General features: G+C 43.5%; 1 protein-coding gene across 1 annotated transcript in view; it reads left to right on the forward strand.

The window, feature by feature from the left end:
• Positions 1-26,084, forward strand: part of LOC133151130 (uncharacterized) — a 65,626-nt gene extending 39,542 nt beyond the window's left edge. Inside the window, exons 4-9 of the mRNA XM_061273896.1 lie at positions 13,913-13,974; positions 14,069-14,098; positions 14,719-14,792; positions 22,702-22,898; positions 25,613-25,822; positions 26,061-26,084. Of these exons, the coding sequence (XP_061129880.1) occupies positions 13,913-13,974; positions 14,069-14,098; positions 14,719-14,792; positions 22,702-22,898; positions 25,613-25,822; positions 26,061-26,084 (597 nt within the window). The remainder of the gene's footprint in view (positions 1-13,912; positions 13,975-14,068; positions 14,099-14,718; positions 14,793-22,701; positions 22,899-25,612; positions 25,823-26,060) is intronic.
• The last annotated feature ends 242 nt before the right edge of the window (positions 26,085-26,326 follow it).

Genomic DNA, 26,326 nt, shown 5'->3' on the forward strand with positions numbered 1-26,326 from the left:
CTCTATCTTTTACATTTTTTGTCCGATTCAACCCGTTTCAACATTTGAACCCCAAAAGTGCACCCCCTGAACCCGTATATTTCGTTTCATTCCAAATTTCAAAACATTTTGGCGCAATTCATTTTTTAAAATTCCCATTCATTCTCTATGGGGATTCAACATTTGCTCTAACTTCTACAATTCTTGTCTGATTAGACCCGTTTCAACATTTTTACCCCAAAAGTGAACTTCCTGGACACGTATATTTCGTCTGAACCCCGTATATTTCGTTTTGTTCCAAATTTAGAAAAATTCTGGCACAATTTTTGTTTTTAAATTCCCATTCATTCTCTATGGGGATTCATCATTTGCTCTAACTTCTACAATTCTTGTCCGATTCAACCCGTTTCAACTTTTGAACTCGAAAGTAAACCTCTTGAACCCGTAGATTTCGTTTAGCTCCAAATTAAAAGAAAAATTGGACGCAATTCTTTTTTAAAATTCCCATTCATTCTCTATGGGGATTGAACATTTGCTCTAACTTCTACATTTTTCAACCGATTCAACCCATTCCAACTTTCAACTGTTCATCTTTTGCCTACGTATTCCACAACTTTCAATTTACCAAAAATTCCAAATTTTCAATTTTGAAATTTACCCCAAATTCTCCAAAATTTCGTTTTTCATTCATAATTTCTACACTTTTTAACCGATTCAACCCGTTACAACTTTCAACTGTTGATCTTTTGCCTACCTATACAGCAAATTAACACTTACCGAAAATTCCACAATTTCAATTTTGAAATTCACACCAAATTTTCCCAAATTTTGTTTTCCCTTCCAATTTCTATATTTTTCAACCAATTCAACCCATTCCATTTTAAACATCATTCTGCAGCATTCCCCAAGTATTTATTCAACTTCTTCACCTTCACACGCAATTTCTTCAGAAATTGCAAATTGTAGTTATTCTACAAATTCCGCCCACTTTTTTGACGCTTAACTAGTTCCACACACTTCAACCGATTCACTCCGTTCCACTTTTAGCTCATTCCAAATATTAAGGACACCGTTGCTTACATTTTTTTTAATTCCTTAAATTTTCCGTTTTCACAAAATTCACAAATTTCCCCATTCATTCTTAATGGCAGATTCAACATTTCACATTTACGTCGTTCAAGTTTAAAATTCACATCATTCAAATCACATTAGGGACATTGCCAAACTTGCCAAATTCAAAAATTTCACGTTTTCCCGTTTAAAATTTGCAAAAGATTTCGTAAAATTTCGTTTTTCGCTTTGACTTTCCATATTTTGCAACCGATTTGACTCGTTCCAACTTTCAACTGTTCATCGTTTGCCTAGCTCTTCCACACCTTCGCACTTACCAAAAATTCCAAATTTTAAATTTTGAAATTCACACCAAATTTTCCAAAATTTAGTTTTTCCCTTCTAATTTCTACATTTTTCAACCGATTCAACCCATTCCAACTTTATTCACTTTGTTCCCTTTATGCTTACCATATTCACCCCCGACACCCCCACTTCCACTATGCTTACCAAATTCACCCCTTCACCCCCACTTCAACAGTGTGGCGGCCATCATGGATTGACCCAAACGTGCCCTAAAATGAACACAGTGAACCGGAAGTTAAAGTTAAAGTCCCAATGATCGTCACACACACATCTGGGTGTGGTGAAATTTGTCCGCTGCATTTAACCCATCCCCGTGTGATTTTAATCCATTCCCTGTGGGAGAGGGGAGCAGTGAGCAGCAGCGGTGCCGCGCACGGGAATCATTTGGTGATCTAACCCCCCAATTCCAACCCTTAATCCTGAGTGCCAAGCAGGGAGGCAATGGGTCCCATTTTTATAGCCTTCCAGTCTCAGGGCGGACACTGAGCTGTACCCCAAAACAAACAGGAAGGGCCCCAAAATGAACAGGAAGTGACCCAGTATGACCAGGAAGTGAACCGAAAGTGCCCCAATTTTAACAGGTAGTGAACAGGAAGTGCCCCAAATCAAACCGGAAGTGACCCAAATCAAACCGGAAGTGACCCAAATAAACAGGAAGTGACCTTTTTAAACCGGAAGTGATCCCGAAAACCGGATTTCAGGCTTCAAACATAAAGATATAAAATTTTAATTGTTTGTCAAGAATCAACAAGTGGGACACAATCGTGAAGTGGAACGAAATTTATTGGCTGATTTAAACTTTTTTAACAAATAAAAAACTGAAAAGTGGGGCGTGCAATATTATTCGGCCCCCTTGCGCTAATACTTTGTAGCGCCACCTTTTGCTGCAATTACAGCTGCAAGTCGCTTGGGGTATGTCTCGATCAGTTTTGCACATCGAGAGACTGGAATTCTTGCCCATTCTTTCTTGCAAAACTGCTCGAGCTCAGTGAGGTTGGGTGGAGCGTTTGTGAACAACAGTCTTCAGCTGTTTCCACAGATTCTCGATTGGATTCAGGTCTGGACTTTGACTTGGCCATTCTAACACCTGGATACGTCCATTTGTGAACCATTCAATTGTAGATTTGGCTTTAATTTTTGGATCATTGTCCTGTTGGAAGATAAATCTCCGTCACAGTCTCAGGTCTTTTGCAGACTCCAACAGGATTTCTTCCAGCATGGTCCTGTATTTGGCTCCATCCATCTTCTCATCAATTTTAGCCATCTTCCCTGTCCCTGCTGAAGAAAAGCAGGCCCAAACCATGATGCTGCCACCACCATGTTTGACAGTGGGGATGGTGGGTTCTGGGTGATGAGCTGTGTTGCTTTTACGCCAAACATATCGTTTTGCATTGTGGCCAAAAGGTTTGATTTTGGTTTCATGTGACCAGAGCACCTTCTTCCACATGTTTGGTGTGTCTCCCAGGTGGCTTGTGGCTAACTTTAAGCAAGACTTTTTATGGATATCTTTGAGAAATGGCTTTCTTCTTGCCACTCTTCCATAAAGGCCAGATTTGTGCAGTGCACGACTGATTGTTGTCCTATGGACAGACTCAACCACCTGAGCTGTAGTTATCTGCAGTTCATACAGAGTGATCATGGGCCTCTTGGCTGCATCTCTGATCAGTCTTCTCCTTGTTTGAGATGAAAGTTTGGAGGGACGGCCGGGTCTTGGTATATCTGCAGTGGTCTGATACTCCTTCCATTTCAATATAATTGCTTGCACAGTGCTCCCTGAGATGTTTAAAGCTTGGGAAATCTTTTTGTATCCAAATCCGGCTTTAAACTTCTCCACAACAGTATCTCAGACCTGCCTGGTGTGTTCCTTTGTCTTCATGGTTCTCTCTGCGCTTTAAACAGAACCCTGAGACTATCAAAGAGCAGGTGCATTTATACGGAGACTTGATTACACACAGGGGCATACTATTTATCATCATCAGTCATTTAGGACAACATTGGATCATTCAAAGATCCTCACTGAACTTCTGGAGTGAGTTTGCTGCACTGAAAGTAAAGGGGCCGAATAATTTGCACGCCCCACTTTTCAGTTTTTTATTTGTTACAAAAGTTTAAATTATCCAATAAATTTCGTTCCACTTCACGATTGTGTCCCACTTGTTGTTGATTCTTGACAAAAAAATTAAATTTTATATCTTTGTTTGAAGCCTGAAATGTGGCGAAATGTTGAAAGGTTCAAGGGGGCCGAATACTTTCGCAAGGCACTGTATCCACTTTGCCCGCGGTCGCACACCGCCCATTCATCATTCTTTCAAATTTGTCATTTTGTACGGAATTACTTGAACTTTTGGCTGTGACATCATCAATTTGTTAATGTTCCCTGACTATGCAAAGTTCTTACTCACCACTTACAATGCATTTGTTTGTTTGTTCTTTTGACACTATCTTTTGACATCTTTTCATTGTAAGGCAAATGTTGAAAGGTTCAAGGGGGTCGAATACTTTCGCAAGGCACTGTATAATACGCACCCAAATTTTGACTATTTATTTTATTTTTTCCCAATGATCGACACACACCATTTGGTGATCTAACCCCCCAATTCAAACCCTTACTGCTGAGTGTCAAGCAGGGAGGCAATGGGTCCCATTTTTATAGTCTTTGGTATGACCCGGCCGGGTTACTTAAGTCCTTAAACGTAAAATTATTTCAGAAAAAAGATCATCTTTGGGAACAATCGGATATTATTCTGCCGGTCAGTATCACTGCGCATGCAGTAGCAAACTCGATAGCGAAGAAAAATGTGAGACTCTCAACGGGATCACCAATATTTGAGTGATGTTCCAGTTATTTATCACAATTAGTTTACCAAGTCTGTGTTTTGAGTTCCTCCAATAAACCCTGGTCCAAGCTGCACTTGGTCGCCCCGCTCCTTTCCACACTCCATCCGTGACAAGATTTTCTTAAAAAATTGTTGTACCATGATTTTCTTGTTTTAAAAAAAAAAAAAAAAAAAATTGTACACATGTATAATGCGCAACCCAGATTTTACGACAATAAATTAGTTAAATTTTGCGTATTATACCTGGGGAAAAAACGGTACTTTATGTAGAGCTCCAATTGCTGGTACAGTAAAATAACCCCACACAATACTACCACATTTCTGTGCTTCACAGTTGGTATGATCTCAAGTTTTCCCCTCTTTTTATCCAAATGTAATGGTGGTCTATGGCCAAACAGCTCCACTTCATCATACCATAGAAGTTTTTTCCAGAAGTTGACAATTTTTTCTTTGGGTCTTTTGTTAAACCACAGTTTGGAAATCTGGCTTTTTACTTTTCCTCAGAATGAATGGCTTCATTCCTGCTGAATAGCCTTTACGCCAATGTCGGTGCAGGACTTGTTTCACTTCAGCCAGCATCTTCACAAAGTCTTAAGCTTTTTGTTCTGGGGTTCATTGACAGCATTTTTTTCTCCTTTCTGAGAGCACTGTGAAGCGCTGTTGGACATCCAATGTTGTTCATTGGTTCAATTATTTGAACCGATGAACATGGTTTAACTGATGTATTGTCACAGCATTTTTTATCCATTTTTTTATTTCTCACAAAAAGGAATAGAATTTAATGAAAAAAAATAATGACGAGACCAGGAGTAACGGGAGAACGATGTTTAAATACAATAATCCATCGTTTATTGCGGATACACTATTCCATAAAAGACTTTTATGAATCTTTATTGTGTTTTTAAACTGTAATTTTCTTTTAAATGTTTTTTTTTGTATTTTTAAACACTTTTGTAAACATTTTAAAGTCCAACTAATTCATAAATATTCTTCTTTATTTAAATTTTGGTCTCTTTGTGTGACGTGGAGAGATTGACAATAAAGCTGACTTTGACTTTGACTTGACTTTGATAAATAAGAAGATAAAGGAAATAAGAGTACATATATTATTACAATATCCACACAAGACTATTATGAACCATTATTGTAGTTTTGTACACTTCATTATTTTTTTTAAACACTTTTTTGTATTTTTAAACACTTTTGTAAAAATGTTAATGTCAAACTGACTTTAAATGAGAGTACATTTATTGTTAGAATATCCACACAAGACTATTATGAACCATTATTGTAGTTTTATACACTTAGTTATTTTTTAAACACTTTTTTGTATTTTTAAACACTTTTGTAAAAATGTAAAAGTCAAACTGACTTTAAATAAATAAGGATATAAATAAGAGTAAATATATTTTGGTAAAATATCCACACAAGACTTTAATGAACCTTTTTTTTTTAAGTGTAAACGTGTCTGGCTCCTGCCCTTGCATGCTGGCCGGCTTATGCACCCCAGCGCAAGGGCATCCTCATAAAACTATTAAAATTTCATTTGTATACACTCTTATTTTACTTTTAAATGTTACTATATTTTAAACACTTTTTTAAACATTTTAAAGTGTAAAGGTGTCACGGCTCCGCTCTGCTCTTGCCAAGCTGACCCTGCTGATGCACCCCTGTAGCCCAGCGCGAGGGCATCCGCACCGTCTTATTTTTTTAAACACTTTATTGTATTTTCAAACATTTTAAAGTCTAAACGTGTCACGGCTCCGCTCTGCTCTTCCCGTGCTGACTGGCTGACGGGCGCATCCACACATCGCTCAGAGGCACCCCCCTTGCTATTAGTGCTGATTGTCTCACTAATTACTAGGATTTAGTCTCAAATCCTGGACGGCAGTGTTTTTTTCCCACGTGCGCGGCAGCTACCTCAGCACCCGGCGCTTGTCCTCAGTGCCCGCCCCATGCTATCAGCGCTCATTGCCGTTGTCTCGACTGTTTCTGCACGGCGATGCATATTTCCGTAGTACGCGGCTGTGTCACGTCTCCTCTCTCGCCCTGCTGGCCGGCTCACGTGCACTCCACGCATCGCCAATACGGAACTGCTAACCATCAGTCCTCACAGTTTTGTCTGCTTTGACACACACGGCTGCCACCTGATTCTCGTTTGCCTGACCCGCGGTCTTACGAGATGCCCGCACAACGCGAGCTCGTTGACCGAATCATCAGCTTGCCTCATCGTTGTGCATTTGAGCCCTACCGTTTTTTTCCGTGTATAATGCGCCCCCATGTATAATACGCACCCTAAAAATGGCATGTTGATGCTGGAAAAAAGCCTGTACCCATGTATAATACGCACCCAATTTTTATGAATTTTTTTAAAATTTCCCAATGATCGTCACACACGCAGGGAGGCAATGGGTCCCATTTTTATAGTCTTTGGTATGGTCTTAACTAGGCTGGATGTAATTTTTTTTGTTGGCGTTGATTTGTCCGACTGCCCGTAAACGCACCACCGCGATCAGTTGCGGACGTGAAAAAGGCGGCTCTGTATGGGAGAGACGTTGAAGAGGAATAAAAAGTCCCTTGGAAACCAAAACTTGACCCTCGTCGTGACTCGGAGCCCCAACAAATGTTTCGGATTTGTGTAGGGTACATTGTGACAGCAAACGAGCAGGTGACCGAGCAAGCGTCTGATACGAAAGCATTGCGGTCGTATGGAGCGTGTTTGAAGTGAACAGCAGAGACGAAAGGAACAAGGCAAAGTGTTGTGAAATAAAATATTACCTGTAATACGCGTTTTGTTATTTGCTGATTGAAACTGCTAATTAAACTGTGAATTGAAACTGATAGGAAGAAAACAACTCTCGCTCTTTATATAGCTGACGTGTCTTGCGCATCCGTTCTGCGCATCGGATCCATAGTGCGCATGCGCAGTCATACTGCCTCCGTATGACGTCCGGTCCGCGATGGAGATTAAAAAACAAACAATATTTGACAATAACACACCATCAAGGATTGCACCATCGCATCAAACGATGTCGTCAATTATGAATTTTACTGACTAAGTGTGTTGGGCAGGATGGCTGAATGCGATGCGCGATTGACAACAAACAAGAAGAAAGGTAATTTCAAGTTTTATTTCGAGGGAGATTTGTCATGTCTCGTCCCCAGTTTTGCTATGTGTCTAGGTTGCCATAGTTTCTGTTCGCGTCGCCCCTCCCTTCCTGTGTCACCTCAATCAATGTAACGTGTTTTGTATTTAAGTCCTGTCTGCCCCTCGCTCACCGTCGGATCATTGCATGTGTTACTGTCATGATGTCTGTTTGGTTTCTGTTCCTGTCTTTGGTAATGTCACCCTGTCTTTTTGTTCCACGTCTTTGGCGGTCAGTCCTGTTGTTGGTTTTGTTGTACCATGATTTTCTTAAAAAAAATAAAAATAAAATTTGTACCCATGTATAATGCGCACCCCAGATTTTAGGACAATAAATTAGTTAAATTTCGCGCATTATACAAGGGAAAAAAAAACGGTACTTGTTTCCTATAAACTTTGCCCAAATAAAGATTTTGTGTTGGATTTGGTTGTCATGCCTCGTTTGTGACAAAGAAACGAAGCGCAAATTGGAGATGTTGCTGATTCAGCTGACACTAACGAGGTGGAGGAGTGGATACGTAGCAGGAGCTTGAGATAAAGCCTGGATAGAGCTGCTCTTACAGCTCTAAGCTAATCATCGGCAAGAATACAGATCAACATGTTCCCATTGGTGTCCTACCGGCCAATAGTGTGCTGTAAAGTCATATGGGCAGACAAACTCCCGTGCTCCAAGTGAAGCTGCAAAAAGCCGCGATGTACCGAATATATTCGCAATATTTGTTTTCATAAAAACCCGCAATGCACCGAGGCCACGATAGGTGAACCGTGAAGGGATTACTGTATATCAAAGTCAAAGTCTGCTTTATTGTCAACTTCTTCACATGCCGAGACACACAAAGAGATCGAAATTACGTTTTCTCTATCCCTAAGACATAGTACACGATAGACATACAAGTAAACGACGCAATATAAAAAACAAGAAGGCACAAACAATAAATAATAAGAGTAATAATCAATAATAAATAAACCGATAACACAACAAATAAGAGCCAGTGTGCATACAGACAGTAAAAGTACAGGACGCTACGCAGAACGGGGAAGCGAGCGCAGGCTTCTGTACCTCTTCCCAGAGCGCAGAAGCTCGAACAAAGAGTGAGCGGGGTGACTCACATCACTCACAATCGTGGTCGCCTTGCGGGTGAGATGGGAGGTGTAAATGTCTTTCAAGGAGGGGAGCGAAGCACCAATAATCTTACCAGCCGTGTTCACTATGCGCTGCAGGGCCTTCAAGTTGTAGTCAGTGCAGCCGCCACCCCAAACAGCAATACAGCTGGAGAGGACGCTCTCAATGGTGCCGCGGTAAAATGTAGTCATGACGGCCGGAGGAGCGCTCGCTCGCCTGAGTTTCCGCAGGAAGCACAGGCGGCGCTGGGCTTTCTTTGCCAGTGATGCGGTGTTGGTGGACCAGGAGAGATCCTCACTGATGTGCACCCCCAGGAAGTTGCCGCTGCTCACTCTCTCCACCACAGCACCGTCGATGGTCAGCGGCAGGTGTTGGGTGTGACCCTTCCGGAAGTCCACAACAATCTCCTTGGTCTTGTCGACGTTCAGCAGGAGGTTGTTGTCCCTGCACCACGTGGTCAGAAGGTCAACCTCCAGCCTGTATTGAGTCTCGTCTCCCTTGGTGATGAGACCCACCAGAGTCGTGTCGTCAGCAAACTTCACTATACGGTTGTCGCTGTAGGTTGCAGTGCAGTCATGCGTCAGGAGGGTGAAGAGCAGCGGACTAAGCAGGCAGCCTTGGGGGGCCCCCGTGCTCAGCGTGATGCTGGCGGAGATTTTGTCGCCAACACGTACAACCTGTGGCCTCTGACAGAGGAAGTCCAGTAGCCAGTTGCAGAGGTAGGTACTGAGGCCCAGCGTGTCAAGTTTGCTGATGTGGCACAATGGTGTTGAAGGCAGAACTGAAGTCCACAAACAGCAATCTCACATACGAGTCCCTTCTCTCCAGGTGGGTGAGGGCCGAGTGGAGGGCAGAGCAGATGGCATCCTCAGAGGACCGTTTGGCTCGGTACGCAAACTGGAAGGGGTCAATGGTGGGGTGGAGAACGGATCGGATGTGCTCCATGACAAGCCGCTCAAAGCACTTCATGATGATGGGCGTAAGTGCAACGGGGCGGTAGTCATTGAAGCAGGACGGAGCGGGTTTCTTCGGCACAGGTACGATGGTGGCAGCTTTGAAACACGACGGGACGATGGCCTGCTGCAGGGAAGTGTTAAAGATGTCTGTGAAGACATCCGTCAGCTCACCAGCGCAGTCCTTCAGCACTCGACCCGGGACGTTGTCAGGGCCCGCCGCCTTACGGATGTTGATAGCGGTAAGTGCCCTCCTCACGCTGTCGGCGGAGAGGCACAGGGGCAGCTCGTGTGAAGGGGGAGTGGCCTTCAGCGGGCAAGTGCTGTTCTGAGCGTCGAAGCGAGCAAAGAAGCGGTTGAGGTCATTGAGCAGACGGACGTCGCCTTCACAGCTCTGCGGCGCGGGCTTGTAATCCGTGATGGTCTGAATGCCCTGCCAAAGTCTCCGTGCGTCCCTGCTGTCCTTGAAGTGGGCGGTAATTTTGCACGAGAACGCCCTCTTTGCATCTTTGATGCCCCGGGACAGGTCAGCCCTCGCAGTCCTCAAGCCAGCCTCATCCCCCGCTCTAAAGGCTTTGTCCCTGGCCCTCAGCAGCCTGAAGACAGCACCTGTCAGCCATGGCTTCCGGTTAGCCCGAGTGACGATGGATTTTGAGAGAGTCACATCATCAATGCACTTCCTGATGTAGGAGGAAACAGAGTCAGTATACTCCTCAATGTCTGTCCGATCGTCGCAAGTGGCAGCCCTCCTAAACATGTCCCAGTCAGTAGAGCCAAAGTAGTCGCGCAGTGCATCATATGCTCTGATGAGCAGGTAACAAGGGACAGGTGGCGGCAATTAGCACCTGTGAGCAATGTGCGTCACTGCGGATGTGACTGAGGACAAGTGCGGGAGACGTAGCAGCTGGTCACACGTGAGAGAAAAGCACTGGGGTGTAGGAGCAGGCGGTACGTGACAATATTACAATATTTTCTGCATTATACGGCACAATTATCGTAAATTCCGGACTATAAGCCGCGACTTTTTTCCAAAATTTTGAACCCTGCGGCTTATAGTCAGGTGCGGCTTATATAAGATTTTTTTCGTGATTTTTGTGATGACTTGATCACTTCAAGTTTTAAGAGTTTTTTATTCGCCATGTTTGAGCGTGCCAAACAAGGAATTTTACATTTAGGTGACTAACAACTCTCAGGACATGTGAAAAATGGCAAAAAAAATAAATTTCACTTTTATACACTGCGGTATCTTGAAGAAAAAAACAACAACAAAAATACTATTTTGAAACGCTACTATGGCTGCTGCTTATTCTGGCTGTGTTGCTTGTGACTAGGGGTGTAAATCGCGGGTTTTGTCACGATACGATATCATATCGATACAAAGACGCACGATACGATATTTGCCGATATCTTAAAGCCTGCTGTGATTCATTCATGATACGTCACGATATAGTTCTCTACGATCGATATAGAACAATATCCTGATTTATAACAATTCATACGCAAAATCAACAAGGTACTGCAAACTCTTTATTTAGGAAATTACAAAGTGCTTCCAAACGAATGACTTGAAGCCCAAAGGCGAGCGAATTTCCTCGTCTTCTTGGACACTAGCCATAGCATCAGCCCAGGAGCCGCGTAGTTGTCCGCTCCCCTTTCACGTGCCTGCTCTGCTCACAACACAACACGCCAAACACTGCTCCCGGAAAGAGGAAGCAAGCAACAATGAACTGGATTTCAAAATAGTCGCGTCTATTGTCCGAGGTCAAAAACGGGCGATATAGATCGATGTTTACGTTTAGCATCGATGCCAACAAATCGTAGAGCGATTAATCGACGTGTATCGATGAATCGTTACACCCCTACTTCAAAGTCAAAGTCAAAGTCAGCTTTATTGTCAATCTCTCCACATGTCGCAACACACAAAGAGACCGAAATTACGTTTTTCTCTATCCCACGGTGACGAGACACATAACACGATAGACATACAAGTACGCGACACAATATAAAAACAAGAAGGCAAAAATTCAAACAATCAATAGTAAGAGTGATGAATAAATAATACTTGTGACTATTATGAGCTTTAGTAGGAATGCACGCTAGGTGACCTGCGTCAAAGGGCTCTAAACCCTTTCTCTTACTCTGCCATGTGACTCAGAGATTACACAAAGCAGTGGCGCTGTTTGGACCATCTGCATTGTATTAAAACCCAATCAATCAGCATTTAAATTAAATTCTTCTGACATTTTGCTCATCAAAAACAAGTTGTAATGAACGTGAACTTTTAATGGATTTTATTCAGGTTACTTTTAACCCCGAGGTTTAAATGGCAGCGCGGGGTATTTATGGATTTTTACGGCCTCCAGGGGGCGCTCTCGCAGGAAGCAAGTCGCTCTTGCTTCTTCTTCTTATTATTATTATTTCTTCTTTGTTTGTCAGCGAGACAGACGAAGAAGAAATAATAAGAAATAATGCGCCGAAGAAGACGTGCTACTTTGTGTTTTGAACATTTCGCGCATCACGCACACACCCTCATGGAAAACACACGAAGAAATGCATTTGATGCAGCTTTTAAGTTAAAAGCAATCGATTTGGCTGTCAAATAGGGAAATAGAGCTTAAATGGCGGCGCGGCGTATTTATGGATTTTTACGGCCTCCGGGGCACTCTAGCAGGAAGCAAGAGCGAGACAGACGAAGAAGAGATAATGCGCCGAAGAAGACGTGCTAGTTTGTCAAGACGGTTGCGTCACCCTTTTCTTTATTTCGTGGTCCCGTCTACTCTTGGAGCTATACGTGTCGCTCGATAGTTTAATGTAATTTAGCGCTTCGTGCATGAATAAAATTACCATGAACAGACCCTCATCACACTCGAGAGGCTGTAGTGGGTTGACATAATTCACCCGGAACCTAAGTTCACGTTACATAGTTCCGGTGGGACAGTTTACACGTGTGGGAATTTCCTGTTTAGTTTAGCGTGTGTTAGGATCCCAAAGGGAAAAGAGTCTGCCCGTTGTCGAATGAGAATAATTATAAATGTTATTAAAACAACTGCCGTTGGCACCGTCGTTTGTCACTCCGCCTCCGACTCCAGTCCTTGCACACCTCAAGGCGAAGGATATCTAACGCTATTCCAATCGGACGCTGAGGAGGAAGGCTTCGATGGTTTCACCATTGCACAGGAGGAAGATGAAGACGATGAAGCTCTTTTTTTACATTTACTGGTATGTTTTTTAACGAGCCCTGTTGGTGCTGTACTACCGTGTTGCTGCTGTGTTACCGCCGCGTCTCAGTGACTTTTACCGGGTATGTTTTTTTTAATCCAGCCCTATTAGTCTTGTGTTACTTCCGTGTTGCTGCGGTATTACTGCCGCGGCACGGGCAGTGTTTGGAAAGAAATGTTAAGGTATGTTATTAAAACTTTAAAAAAGCTTTCTGTGTCCAGTCTTTCTTTGTTAATAACTCACGTTGGAAAGAAATGTTAAGTTATGTTATTAAAACTTTAAAAAAGCTTTCTGTGTCCAGTCTTTCTTTGTTAATAACTCGCGTGCACACTTCCGTGTTGCTGCGGTACTACTGCTGCGTCACAGGCAATGTTTAGAAAGACATGTTAAAGTATGTTATTAAAACTTTAAAAAGGCTTTCTGTGAACGGTCTTTCTTTGTAAAAAACGCGTGTGCACGTGCACCGGTGCGGCTTATATAAGAAAAAAACTAAAATATCCCCCAATTTTAGCTGGTGCGGCTTATAGTCCGGTGCGGCTAATAGTCCGGAATTTACGGTGAAAGCCTTTAATTTTCTCAAAAACTGAAGATGCGCCTTTTAATAAGGTGCATCTTTTGTGAGGACCGAATTCCACAATCTGTAAGTGTTGGTGGCTGCCGCTGCGGAGACGTAATATTTAGACACAAGAAACCAATCAGAAGACATGACGTATGTAAAATACGTAGGGGGTGTGGGGGTAAACCAATCAGAGAACTGTATGTACCTCCGTACTCAATGTATTGCGTGCAGTTCTTTGATCAGTTACATATTACATATTCTGCTTATTACGTCCCTGTGGTGGGAGGCAGCCACACAACAACATTTACAGATTTTGGAATTCGGTTTACTCAAAAGGCGCACATTTTTAAAAGGTGCACCTTAAGTTTTTGAGCTTTTAAGTGTGCCTTCTGGTGCAGAAAATACAGTACTTTAAATGTGGCCATTGTTTCAAAAGGTTTGTTCAAAGAGGAGAGAAGTATATTTGCAGCTTTTGCCATTTAATCAATGCTATGTTTCAGTACGTTAGTTTTTGTAGGAACAACAGCAGGATTGTTTCACACCACTCCAATCCACGTTTTGCAAGATGGCCGTGTTGTACAGCTTAAAAAAATGTTGCAGTTTTATGTTATGTTTGTGAATGGGAATCTGTCTTTGGATGGTTCCCATGAGTGTGATTGTGATTTTTGTGGTTTTCTGTAGGACTGGATTGACCATATAAATACTGTTAACCACACAGCCGCCTGCAGGGACCTGCGCAACAAGTGAGAATATTATTGCTTTGCCAAAACCTTTTTTACAGCCTTTGCTCCGAACTTCATGAATGTAATTGAACATACGTTGTCTGTTTTCTTAAAGGTATCCTGAATGGAACCCATATCTGAAAAGGTTAGTTTATATTTGATCTAACCACAATTGTATCAGTCTTAGTTAAGATGGTCAGGAGAATGACCTCTGTTCTGGGCTGTCCCCTGGACTCCATAGAGGTTGTGGGTGAGAGGAGGATGTTAATTAAGCTGAAATCCATCATGTACAACACCTCTCACCCCCTCCATGACATTGTGCGGTCCCTGAGCAGCTCCTTTAGCAGCAGACTATTACACCCAGGGTGTATGAAGGAAAGATTCCGCAGGTCCTTCATTCCCACTGGTGTCAGACTCTACAACATGTGTGGTGCCGGATAAAATTGTGTTTCGTCTCTACCGCTTCTAGTGGCACTTGTCTTTGTCCTTGTCTGTTATTTATCCTTTTTTAAATTTGGGACAAGTAAATTTCCCCGCTGTGGGATGAATAAAGTTCTCTCATCATCATCATCATCAATATGTATTGATAATGGTGCTTGATATCTTATTGTATTTTTTTGTAACATTATGTGCTATAATTACATAGCTGTCCTTTGCATTGCAACTGGTTTACAACTGTCAAACAAATTCCAAATTTAGTGCTCACTCACCTCTGTTTATACTTAATTTACCTTTGCATTCTTGTTTCCAACATCCACTCCACAGCAAATGCAGAGTGAAATCTCACAGGCTGCATGCAAGACATTCTCCTCAGGATGATCGCCAACTTCACTGCACAGGTTGACTACTCAGACAGTATTTGCTCTTTTCTTCCCCTTTATTCTATCACTTTCTGGTATTTGTTTACATGGTGAAGAAGTCTAGTGAATATGAATTACGTGTCAAAAATATTTTCGCGGACCGGCCTTTATATAAATAAATAATACATTTATATAAATAAATAATGCATTTATAATAAATATATAAATACGATGAAATAAAATGATACGACTGGCATAAAAACAAGTATAAACAACATAAAAATGAAACTCACCATTACGTTGAATTAGTGGGAGCACTGAGTTTGTTTCTCAGAAACGAGCCGGTCCCATCTAAGCGTAATCGCAGACAATGACACCCGAAGTGGTTAAGGTTTGTCTTTTAATGCAGGATGCTTGGTCTTCATGTGCTGAAGCAGTTTTGAAGGCTTCATTGCCTCGTTAGCTAGCCTGTCGCCACATATTATGCAGAGTGGGCTTGGCGTGTCAGTCACCTGTGGCGATAAATCCATATTTTAAGCAGGACTCCAGAAATTTTCCTTTAAATGCAGCTTTCCTTTTCTTAGAAGTCAGAGCTTCTTCTTCCGTCTCCTCATTGTTTTTTTTCCCTTTCCGTGGAAGCTTTCCAAACATCTCTGTTTCTTGCTCATATTTGCTTGCTTCGCGGGCTCGACTGAGGTGACCGAGGTCACGTGACCGAGACGAGCGTCTTGACCTGAACCGACGGATGTAATTGGGAGAGAATCGCCAATTTTTTTATATTTTTCAAAATATATTCTTACTCATTTTTGCTAGCTTTGCGGGCTCGACTGGTAAAATGTGGCCGGGACGAGCGTCTTGACCTCAATTAATTGATCGTCGATAAAAAAAAAAAAAAAAATTCTGTGTGGCCTGGCGGCCTGGTACCAAGTGACCCACGGACCGGTGTTTGGGGAGCCCTGGGCTAGGACAACACAGGGTTGAGTTTGGTCTGCATTCTATTGCCAATTCAGGGTTGGCATCGGGTCGTAAAATCCCCAAATGTAAGTAATTGTGGTTAAACAGTATAAAAATCTTGTCGAAACATTTGAGTGTAGTGGAATTGTGTTCATTATGTCTCCATTAATGACTTACCTTTACAAACATTTCTGAGAGTTTCGGCAGCAACGTCCACCTTCTTCAGAGAGTGTCACACGATGGTGTGTGTGACGCGTCTTTTTCAAAAGTCAAAGTCAAAGTCAGCTTTATTGTCAATCTCTTCACATGTCAAGACATACGAAGAAACCGAAATTACGTTTTCTCTATCCCACGGTGACGAGACATATTACACGATAGACATACAAGTAAGCGACACAATATAAAACAAGAAGGCACAAACAATAAATAATAAGAGTGATGAATAAATAATAAATAAACAGATAACACAATAAATAAGAGGAGCAAAACGGAGCCAGTGTGCATACAGCAGACAGTAAGCATAGCGCAAAAGTACAGGACGCTACGCAGAACGGGGAAGCGAGTTCAGGATCCTAATAGCCTGGAGTATGAAGCTGTTGGTGAGTCTGGTGGTGCGGGAGCGCAGGCTCCTATACCTCTTCCCAGAGGGCAGAAGATCAAACAAAGAGTGAGCGGGGTGACTCGCATCACTCACAATCGTGGTCGCCTTGCGGGTGAGATGGGAGATGTAAATGTCTTTCAAGGAGGGGAGTGAAGCACCAATGATCTTACCAGTCGAGTTCACTATGCGCTGCAGGGCCTTCAAGTTGTAGTCAGTGCAGGTGCCTCCCCAAACAGCAATACCACTGGAGAGGACGCTCTCAATGGTGCCACGGTAAAACTTAGTCATGACGGCCGGAGGAGCGCTCGCTCGCCTGAGTTTCCGCAGGAAGTACAGGCGGCGCTGCGCCTTCTTCGCCAGTGATGCGGTGTTGGTGGACCAGGAGAGATCCTCACTGATGTGCACCCCCAGGAACCTGGCGCTGCTCACTCTCAACACCACAACACCGTCGATGGTCAGCGGCAGGTGTTGGGTGTGATCCTTCCGGAAGTCAACAACAATCTCCTTGGTCTTGTCGACGTTCAGCAGGAGGTTGTTGGGTCAGAAGGTCAACCTCCAGTCTGTATTGAGTCTCGTCTCCCTCGGTGATGAGACCCACCAGAGTCTTGTCGTCAGCAGACTTCACCATGCGGTTGTCGCTGTAGGTTGCAGTGCAGTCATGCGTCAGGAGGGTGAAGAGCAGCGGACTGAGCACGCAGCCTTGGGGGGCTCCTGTGCTCAGCGTGATGCTGGCGGAGATTTTGTCGCCAACACGTACCACCTGTGGCCTCTGACAGAGGAAGTCCAGTAGCCAGTTGCAGAGGTAGGTACTGAGGCCCAGCTTGTCAAGTTTGCTGATGAGACGTTGTGGCACAATGGTGTTGAAGGCAGAACTGAAGTCCACAAACAGCAATCTCACGTAAGAGTCCCTTCTCTCCAGGTGGGTGAGGGCCGAGTGGAGGGCAGAGCAGACGGCATCCTCAGAGGACCGTTTGGCTCGGTACGCAAACTGGAAGGGGTCAATGGTGGGGGGGAGAACGGAACGGATGTGCTCCATGACAAGCCGCTCAAAGCACTTCATGATGATGGGCGTCAGTGCCACGGGCGGTAGTCATTGAAGCAGGACGGAGCAGGTTTCTTCGGCACAGGTACGATGGTGGCAGCTTTGAAACACGACGGGACGATGGCCTGCTGCAGGGAAGTGTTAAAGATGTCCGTGAAGACACCCGTCAGCTCACCAGCGCAGTCCTTAAGCGCTCGACCCGGGATGTTGTCAGGGCCCGCCGCTTTACGGATGTTGATAACGGCAAGCGCCCTCCTCACGCTGTCGGCGGAGAGGCACAGGGGCAGCTCGTGTGAAGGGGGAGTGGCCTTCAGCGGGCAAGTGCTGTTCTGAGCGTCAAAGCGAGCAAAGAAGCGGTTAAGGTCATTGAGCAGACGGACGTCGCCATCACAGCTCTGCGGGGCGGGCTTGTAGTCCGTGATTGTTTGAATGCCCTGCCAAAGGCTCCGTGCGTCCCTGCTGTCCTTGAAGTGGGCGGTAATTTTGCAAGAGAACGCCCTCTTCGCTTCTTTGATGCCCCGGGACAGGTCGGCCCTCGCAGTCCTCAAGCCAGCCTCATCCCCCGCTCTAAAGGCTTTGTACCCGGCCCTCAGCCATGGCTTCCGGTTGGCCCGAGAGACGATGGATTTTGAGCGAGTCACATCATCAATGCACTTCCCGATGTAGGAGGAAACAGAGTCAGTATACTCCTCAATGTCTGTCCGATCGTCGCAAGTGGCAGCCCTCCTAAACATGTCCCAGTCAGTAGAGCCAAAGCAGTCACGAAGCGCATCAGAGGCGCCCTCAGGCCACACCCGTACCCGCTTGCGAACCAGTCTGGATGTTCTCACCATTTGTCTGTATGCGGGCAAAAGCTACTGTTACTACAAGGGTGTGACCCTAACAGAAGAGAAGCACATTCAACAAGCACTAAAAACATGTCAATATCCACAAAGGGCAATAAACAAAGGAGCAGCACAAGTAAAGAAACAATAAACGGAAAAAAAAAAAAACCAGCAATAAGACAGATAACGGAGGAATGGTAACACTACCGTACATCAGAGGAGTCACAGAAAAAATAAAGAGAGCAATGCAAAAATACCACATCAGCACATCGGTCAAACCACACAGAAAACTGAGACAGTTGTTAGTACACCCCAAGGAACAAAATAAAACAAGACAACAAGTGCAACGCAATATACGAAATACCCTGTCAAATATCCAATAAAGTATACATCTATGAAACGGGAAGGAGCTTCAGCATAAGGAAGAAAGAACACCAAAAGGAATGCGAGAAGAAGACGGACAAAATACACACAAGAGCGACAAAGGAAAAGGCACTGCAAGAGACCCACAAATCAGCTATAACAGATCACTGCAAAAGGATATCATGAATTGGAACAAAGCCCGAGTCATGAGTACCGAAGAAAACAGACACCACCACTGGATTATGGAGGCAATATAAATAAGAAAAAATCGACAACACACCATGAACCGAGATGAGGGAGCATACTAGGGGTGTATATCGCGGGTTTTGTCACGATACGATATCATATCAATACAAAGAACTACGATACGATATTTGCCGATATCTTAAAGCCTGCTGCGATTCATTCACGATATATCGCGATATAGTGCTATACGATCGATATTTATTTTTTTAATAAAAAATATAGAACAATATCCTGATTTATAACAATTCATACGCAAAATCAACAAGGTACTGCAAACTCTTTATTTAGGAAATTACAAGAGTATTGTAGTATACAAAGTGCTTATTTTAACACTGAACTTTGATGTCGTGTTTTTTCTTTAAATGTGTGGCGAGATTTGTGGTCCCTGAATATTTGATCACCGCATGGCAGGATTTACAAACTGCACGTGTCTTGTCCGTTGAGCCATCTTTTCTTTGGAATCCAAAGTGCTTCCAAACGAATGACTTGAAGCCTAAAGGGGAGCAAATTTCCTCGTCTTTTTGGACACTAGCCATAGCACCAGCCCAGGAGCCGCGTACTAGTTGTCGACTCCCCTTTCACGTGCCTGCTCTGCTCACAACACAACAATGCCGCGCGCACTGCTCCCGGAAAGAGGAAGCGAGCAACAATGAACTGGATTTCAAAATAAAGTCGCGTCTAATGTCCGAGGTCAAACACGGCGATATAAATCGATGTTTACGTTTAGCATCGATGCCAATAAATCGTAGAGCATTATATCGATCAAAGTCAAAGTCAGCTTTATTGTCAATCTCTCCACGTCACAACACACAAAGAGACCGAAATTACGTTTTTCTCTATCCCACGGTGACGAGACACATAACACGATAGACATACAAGTACGCGACACAATATAAAAACAAGAAGGCAAAAATTCAAACAATCAATAGTAAGAGTGATGAATAAATAATAAATAAACAGATAACACAATAAATAAGAGGAGCAAAACGGAGCCAGCAAGCATAGCGCAAAAAGTAAAAAACATCATAAACAAAAAGGCACAAACAATAAATAATAAGAGTAATAATAAATAATAAATAAACAGATAACACAACAAATAAGAGCCAATGTGCATACAGACAGTACAGACAGTAAAAGTACAGGACGCTACGCAGAACGTATCGATGCGTATCGATGAATCGTTACACCCCTAGAGCATACATGCTCTCACACACCTGGACCAGCGTTTTGGAGCGGCGAGAGGAAAGCAGGGGGCGTGAACTACCCGTCAAATCTGACAGGAGGGTCGCGCCCTCGTAGTAACAACAGCTGAAAAAGATGTCACACACACCATCGTGTGACACTCTCTGAAGAAGGCGGAAGTTGCTGCCGAAACTGTCAGAAAAGTTTGTTAAGGTAAGACCTGCTCAAATTGTCTGAACAAAGGAACGAATACAATGGCTAACATTTGAGTGTAGTTACCCTCAACATCATGTATTGGCACCTGTTTTGCTGCTATCTTGCTATGCTCATCCATGCACAGCAGTAGTGGTATCATTTGGCTGTCACACCACGACCCCCTTGTCTCTCAGCCATTTGCTAAACGCCAACAGCACCACATCGGACCGATACAGAGTCCGCATTACTGCCGACGCTGCACCGATCCGCCTGTCGATCTCGCGCTCCATCCTCCCCTCACTCGTGAACAAGACCCCAAGATACTTAAACTCCTCCACTTGGGGCAGGATCTCATCCCCGATCTGGAGAGGGCATTCCACCCTTTTCCGATCGAGGACCATGGACTCGGATTTGGAGATGCTGACACTCATTCCAACCGCTTCACACTCGGCTGCGAACCGCGCCAGTGAGAGCTGGAGATCACGGCCTGAAGAAGCCAACAGCACCACATCGTCTGCAAAAAGCAGAGATGCAATGCTGAGGTCACCAAACCGAACATCCTCAACGCCTCGGCTGCGCATAGAAATTCTGTCCAGAAAAGTTATGAACAAAATCGTTGACAAAGGGCAGCCTTGGCGGAGTCCAAGCCACACTGGGAGTGAGTCAGACTTACTGCTGGAAATGCGGGCCAAACTCTGGCATCGATGATACAGGAACCAAACTTATCAGTCGGTTTCGCAAACCGTACTCCCGAAGCACCCCCCACAGAACTCCCCAAGTCAGAGTCAGAGTCAGCTTTATTGTCAATTCCTTCATGCCAAGACACACAAAGAAATCGAAATTACGTTTCCCCTCTCCCACGGTGACGAGACACAGTACACGTGGACTGGTTGAGCGAACTCCCATGCACCCGCGATAATCCTGCCGAGGGTATAGAGCTGGTCCACTGTTCCACGGCCAGGACGAAAACCACTCCTCCTGAATCCAAGATTCGACCTCCCGACAGAGCCTCCACTCAAGCAGCCCTGAATAGACCTTATCAGGGAGGCTGAGGACTGTGGTTCCTTTGAAGTTGGAACACACCCTCCGGTGCCCTTTCTTAAAAAGTGGGACCGCCACTGCAGTCTGCCAATCCAGAGGCACTGTCCCCGATGTTAACGCAAAATTGTAGAGGTCAGCCAGGACACGGAGCGACTTAGAGTCACTGTACTTTGCATGTTGAAATGGTTGTATGTTGGCTAAAATATTTCCATGAAAATACACCGTAATTTATTTAATTTGTGTGTGGAGGTTTCACTGTACGACAAAGCGCAGAAAGAGGTATATGTAGGGCTAACATTACAAAGACAATGAGCTCCAAACATTTGAAACAAAAAATGTTAACAATGTGGGGACTCAGTAGTAAAGTGTTTGCCTCTCAACTCTAAGGTTGTGGGATCAATCCTTAACCCCGGTGACCATGTCGAAGTGTCATTGAACAAGACACTGAACCTTGCAGTGTGGACCTGGAAACCCCTTGCATGGCAGCAGCCTCCCATTGGTGTCGAAATTTGTGTGTGAATGGGTGAATTTGAGGCATTTTAAAGCGCTTTGGGCACCATGCAGTGTAGAAAAAAGTGCCATAAGTGCACACCATTTACCATTTAAATTGAAGGAAATGTAATGTATGTGTCGTGACCGAAAGAACGAGATCCCGGATACAAGCGGCCAAAATGAGTTTCCTCCGCAGGATGTCCGGGCTCTCCCTTAGAGATAAGGTGAGAAGCTCGGTCATCTGGGAGAGACTCGGAGTAGAGCCGCTGCAACTCCTCGTTGAGAGGAGCCAGATGAGGTGGCTCGGGCATCTCATCAGGATACCTCCTGGATTCCTCCCTGGGGAGGTGTTCCGGGCATGTCCCACCGGTAGGAGATCCCGTGGACGACCCAGGACGCGCTGGATAGACTATGACTCTCTGCTGGCCTGGGAACGCCTTGCTGCTACCCCCGCGACCCGACCCTGGATAAGCGGAAGAAAATGGATGGATGGATGGATGGATGGATGGATGGATGGATGGATGGAAATGTAATGTCTTTCATATCTGAATGCATAAATCTTTGCAGACTCACATTTTCACCACGAGGTATGAAAATGTGTTGGCATGCGTAACAGCCCAAAGACCTACAAAAAAGTTTCTTAGCGTTTAACATAACGGAAAGTCTGCCATTTTGAATTCACTTAAAGCAGCTTTACTAGTCAAGGCAAGGCTAACTTTAAGTTCATCCACGTGATCTTACCTTGGTAAAATTTCACAAATTTAAGGAAAGTCCAGGCCTGATTTTTTTATTGTAGTGGTATATAATAAATTACTTATAAAATTACCTTTAACGAAACAGTCCAATCACAAGAGATGTCCCATGTGTGGCAGACTGGTCATACTTTCTTTTGTGAGTTTTAATTGTCTATATTGAAATGAATAAGTAACTGAAACCTTTCTCCCCCCCCCCCCCCCGCACCCCCACCCGACACACCATACACACACACGCACATCCACACACTTTTAGGCGATTCATCACATCACAGTGGTGTAGAACACACTTGTGATGAGCTGGATACGCACTCTGCTGACACCAGCTCCAATGCATCCTTCTCCAAGGCTGAGCAAAGCTCGAAATATGGACTTCATTCTTCCACTACAACTGTTGAAAAGTCAACGAAGCCTGGGACCAGAATCAATACGAGTGCCAAAGCTGTCAAACCAGTGGGTGTGATTTTCCTTTTTACAAGATACAGTGGAGCCTCGGTTTTCGACCACAATCCGTTCCAGAAGGCTGTTCGAGAAGTGAATCCTTCGAATTCCAAATCATGTTGTCCCATTACAAATAATGGAAAAAAATGTACCGTTTTTTTCCGTGTATAGTGCGCAAAATTTAACTAATTTATTGTCCTAAAATCTGGGGTGCGCATTATACATGGGTACAAAAAAAAATAATAATAATTTTTTTTTTTTTAATTTTTTTTTTTTTTTTTTTTTTTAAGTCCCAATGATCGTCACACACGCAGGGAGGCAATGGGTCCCATTTTTATAGTCTTTGGTATGGTCTTAACTAGGCTGGATGTAATTTTTTTTGTTGGCGTTGATTTCTCCGACTGCCCGTAAACGCACCACCGCGCTTCGTTTTTTTTTAAAAAAATTCATAAAAATTGGGTGCGTATTATACATGGGTACAAGCTTTTTTCCAGCATCAGCATGCCATTTTTAGGGGTGCGTACTATACATGGGGGCGCACTATACACGGAAAAAAACGGTAATCCGTTCCAAGCCCAAAAAACCCCGCCTTTTTTAAGCATTTTTTCATTTGCGCATTTTTGTCCGATCGCGCAACTGCAGCGCACCCCCGAACGCGCAACCGTGACGCGTCGCCGACCGCGCAACTGCACCGCGCTGGTCGCATTATTGTGACAGCCGTCGCTGAAATTTAGGAAATATTTTTAAGGTCCTGATGTACTTTCCAAAACTTAAGTGAACCTCAGTGCGCAGGGAGCTTAATTTTGTCCGATTGCGCAACTGCAGCGCACCGCCGAACGCGCAACTGTAGCGCGCCGCCGACCGCGCAACTGCACCGCGCTGTTCGCATTATTGTGACAGAGCGGTCGCTAAAATCTAGAAAATATTTTTAAAGTCCTGATGTACTTTCCAAAATTTAATTGCGCAGTGAGCTTAATTTGGTCCGATCGCGCAACCGCAGCGCGCCGGGCCCTCACTGTCGCATTGCTTTAGGAGCGTCTTTGTGTTTTAGGATGGCTTTACTGCTCCCACTTGTTTCCTTTGGAGGCATGATTAGAGTTGATGCAATCCTCAGAGTAACGATAATGTAAGAACAAACGGAGTCAGTTGGCATGGGGGTCCTCTCGGCTCATCTCGCGAGGTTCGACAACCGAATTTCGTCCGACATCCGAAGCAAAAAAATCTCACTTTTTTTTTTCGAATACTGATTTGTTTGAGAACCGCGACGTTCGAAAACCGAGGCCTCACTGTACAGAAATTTAAAAAATAAAAATACAATGGAACCTTGAACAAACCTCGAGCCAACGGATCCCGGATTCATCGGACAGAATTGTCTAGTCCTTTCAAAATGCCTCACTGTACAGTAAATTTTCCCTTTATTAGTTCTAGAAATTTGCCGCAATTCTCCGCAGCCACCACTTTACGATTTCTATTGCTCTCTCATCACAGAAAACCATTATTGTAGATTAGAGTAGGCTGATAATGATGTCAAAGCCATGTTGGCGGAGGCAAATTTCTCATAAAAAAAGGTTTGTATGAACCTTTAAATGTCGTTAGCATCTGCAGGCACAGTATTGATCTATTCATATCTGTTTCTGTTGTTCCTGCTTGAGTGAGCCGTGTACACGTCTCTCCTTCATGCATCCTTTTTTGATAAAGTACAGTTATTTTTATTTATATATTCATTGTTTTGTAAAGCCCTTATCAATGACATGTAAATGTGACATGAACGCGACTTGATCATGCTTGCGATAGGATGCGACCAGTCCTACCCCAAGCACCATCAAGGTAAATTTGGATATAATTGAAAGCTTTCAACAGTTTCACTTTTTTTATTGTATGTAGTACTGTACCGGCATCTTTAGTCTGCAATAAATACCAAATAATTTAGCATTGTACTGGGTGTGTTTAGACCTCAGAAAAAAAGATGCAACAATCGGCCCTTCACCATTTCTGTTTGTTAAATCAAGGTTCCACTGTATTTTTACCTTCGTATAACGAAGATAAAGACTAATTGTGTACGTATGTGTTAGGGATGCACCAATCGATCGGTGGCCGATCATTATCAGACAATTTGTGAGTAAGTGCATAGTCTGTGAACTCAATCAAAGCCTTTAAAGGTCTTGATCAAAGCCTTTAACTCAATAAATGCCAGCCATTTGTAGCACAGCCAAGCCCCTCAGTACCATCCATTTCTACAGATTTTGACCAATCTTTGAAGGCCCACAGAATATTGTGTTCTATAGCGATATAAACATGGAACCCATGAAAATATAGACTATATTATTTAATCAGAAAAAATGTATATTTCTCCAATTTGTCATTACTTAGAAATCTGCTACAGAACATCGGCAAGTTTAACTGAAAATCCTGCTTCTGAGAAAAAAAGTAACACTAACATTGACACCAATACTTTTTGGTTTTATGGCAACTCAAATATACAGATGTAACCGGCTGACGCGTCCGAGACGGGTTTCTGCATTCTGTGCGACAGCGGCAATAGACTGCCCTGTCACTGAATTGCAGCATTTTTATTTTTTGCCATGGGTACTTGTATTTGGGCATGATTGTGTCATTTTTACAATCTAAAATTGATGGTATGATACTGGTATCAGTACTTGGTGCAAGACTGCATCCATCCCCATGTGTCACATAAACTAACCTCAATCATTTGTTGCTTTTCCTAGCTGTCCATTCCACCACCTGCCAAGAAGAAAAAGACTGTGGTTCCAGCATCCCAGGACAACATAGCAGGCCCTCAAGTGTATTTGGCTGGGATTCCACAGGAAGCATCAGAGCAAGAAGTTACTAAATTTGTCACGTCTTTTGGCAAGATCAACAATGTGGTCTTGATGCCAAGCTCTGAGGAAGATAGTGAAATGGGTGATGGGCAAAAGGTACTTGTGGATTTAATTTTTTACTCAAACAACTGCTGTAATAAGCAAGTTTTGAGGATAGATTTCTTTTGATTTTTTTTTTTTTTTTATAAACAATAATATTTGTCCTTTTCTGCTGGGGAACATTTTTTAGACAGTTTATACATTGAAGACATTGCAGTGAAGTGTGAGGAGCTAATAGCACCACTTCAACTGCCAATTACACTTAGGTTTTTGATTTATGAATCCAATGGTTCAGAATTGCAGCATCAGTCAAAAATGAAAATAAATCCTCTTAAGAGTGTTTTTTTTAAAACCCATTTCCTCCCCAATTTTTTATTTTTTTTTACATTCCACACATTCAATCCTCAATACTTACGTTTTTTCAAAATTGTTTAGAGAGACAAAAGTAAAAAAAGGTCTGAAAATGGCTGGTACTGTTAAAGACAATTGAATTCAAGATTCAAGAGTTTTTATTCACCATGTTTGAGCGTGCCAAACAAGGAATTTGACTTCGGTAAATCA

Source organism: Syngnathus typhle, linkage group LG3 (assembly GCF_033458585.1).
Source record: "Syngnathus typhle isolate RoL2023-S1 ecotype Sweden linkage group LG3, RoL_Styp_1.0, whole genome shotgun sequence".
Classification (NCBI taxonomy): domain Eukaryota; kingdom Metazoa; phylum Chordata; class Actinopteri; order Syngnathiformes; family Syngnathidae; genus Syngnathus; species Syngnathus typhle.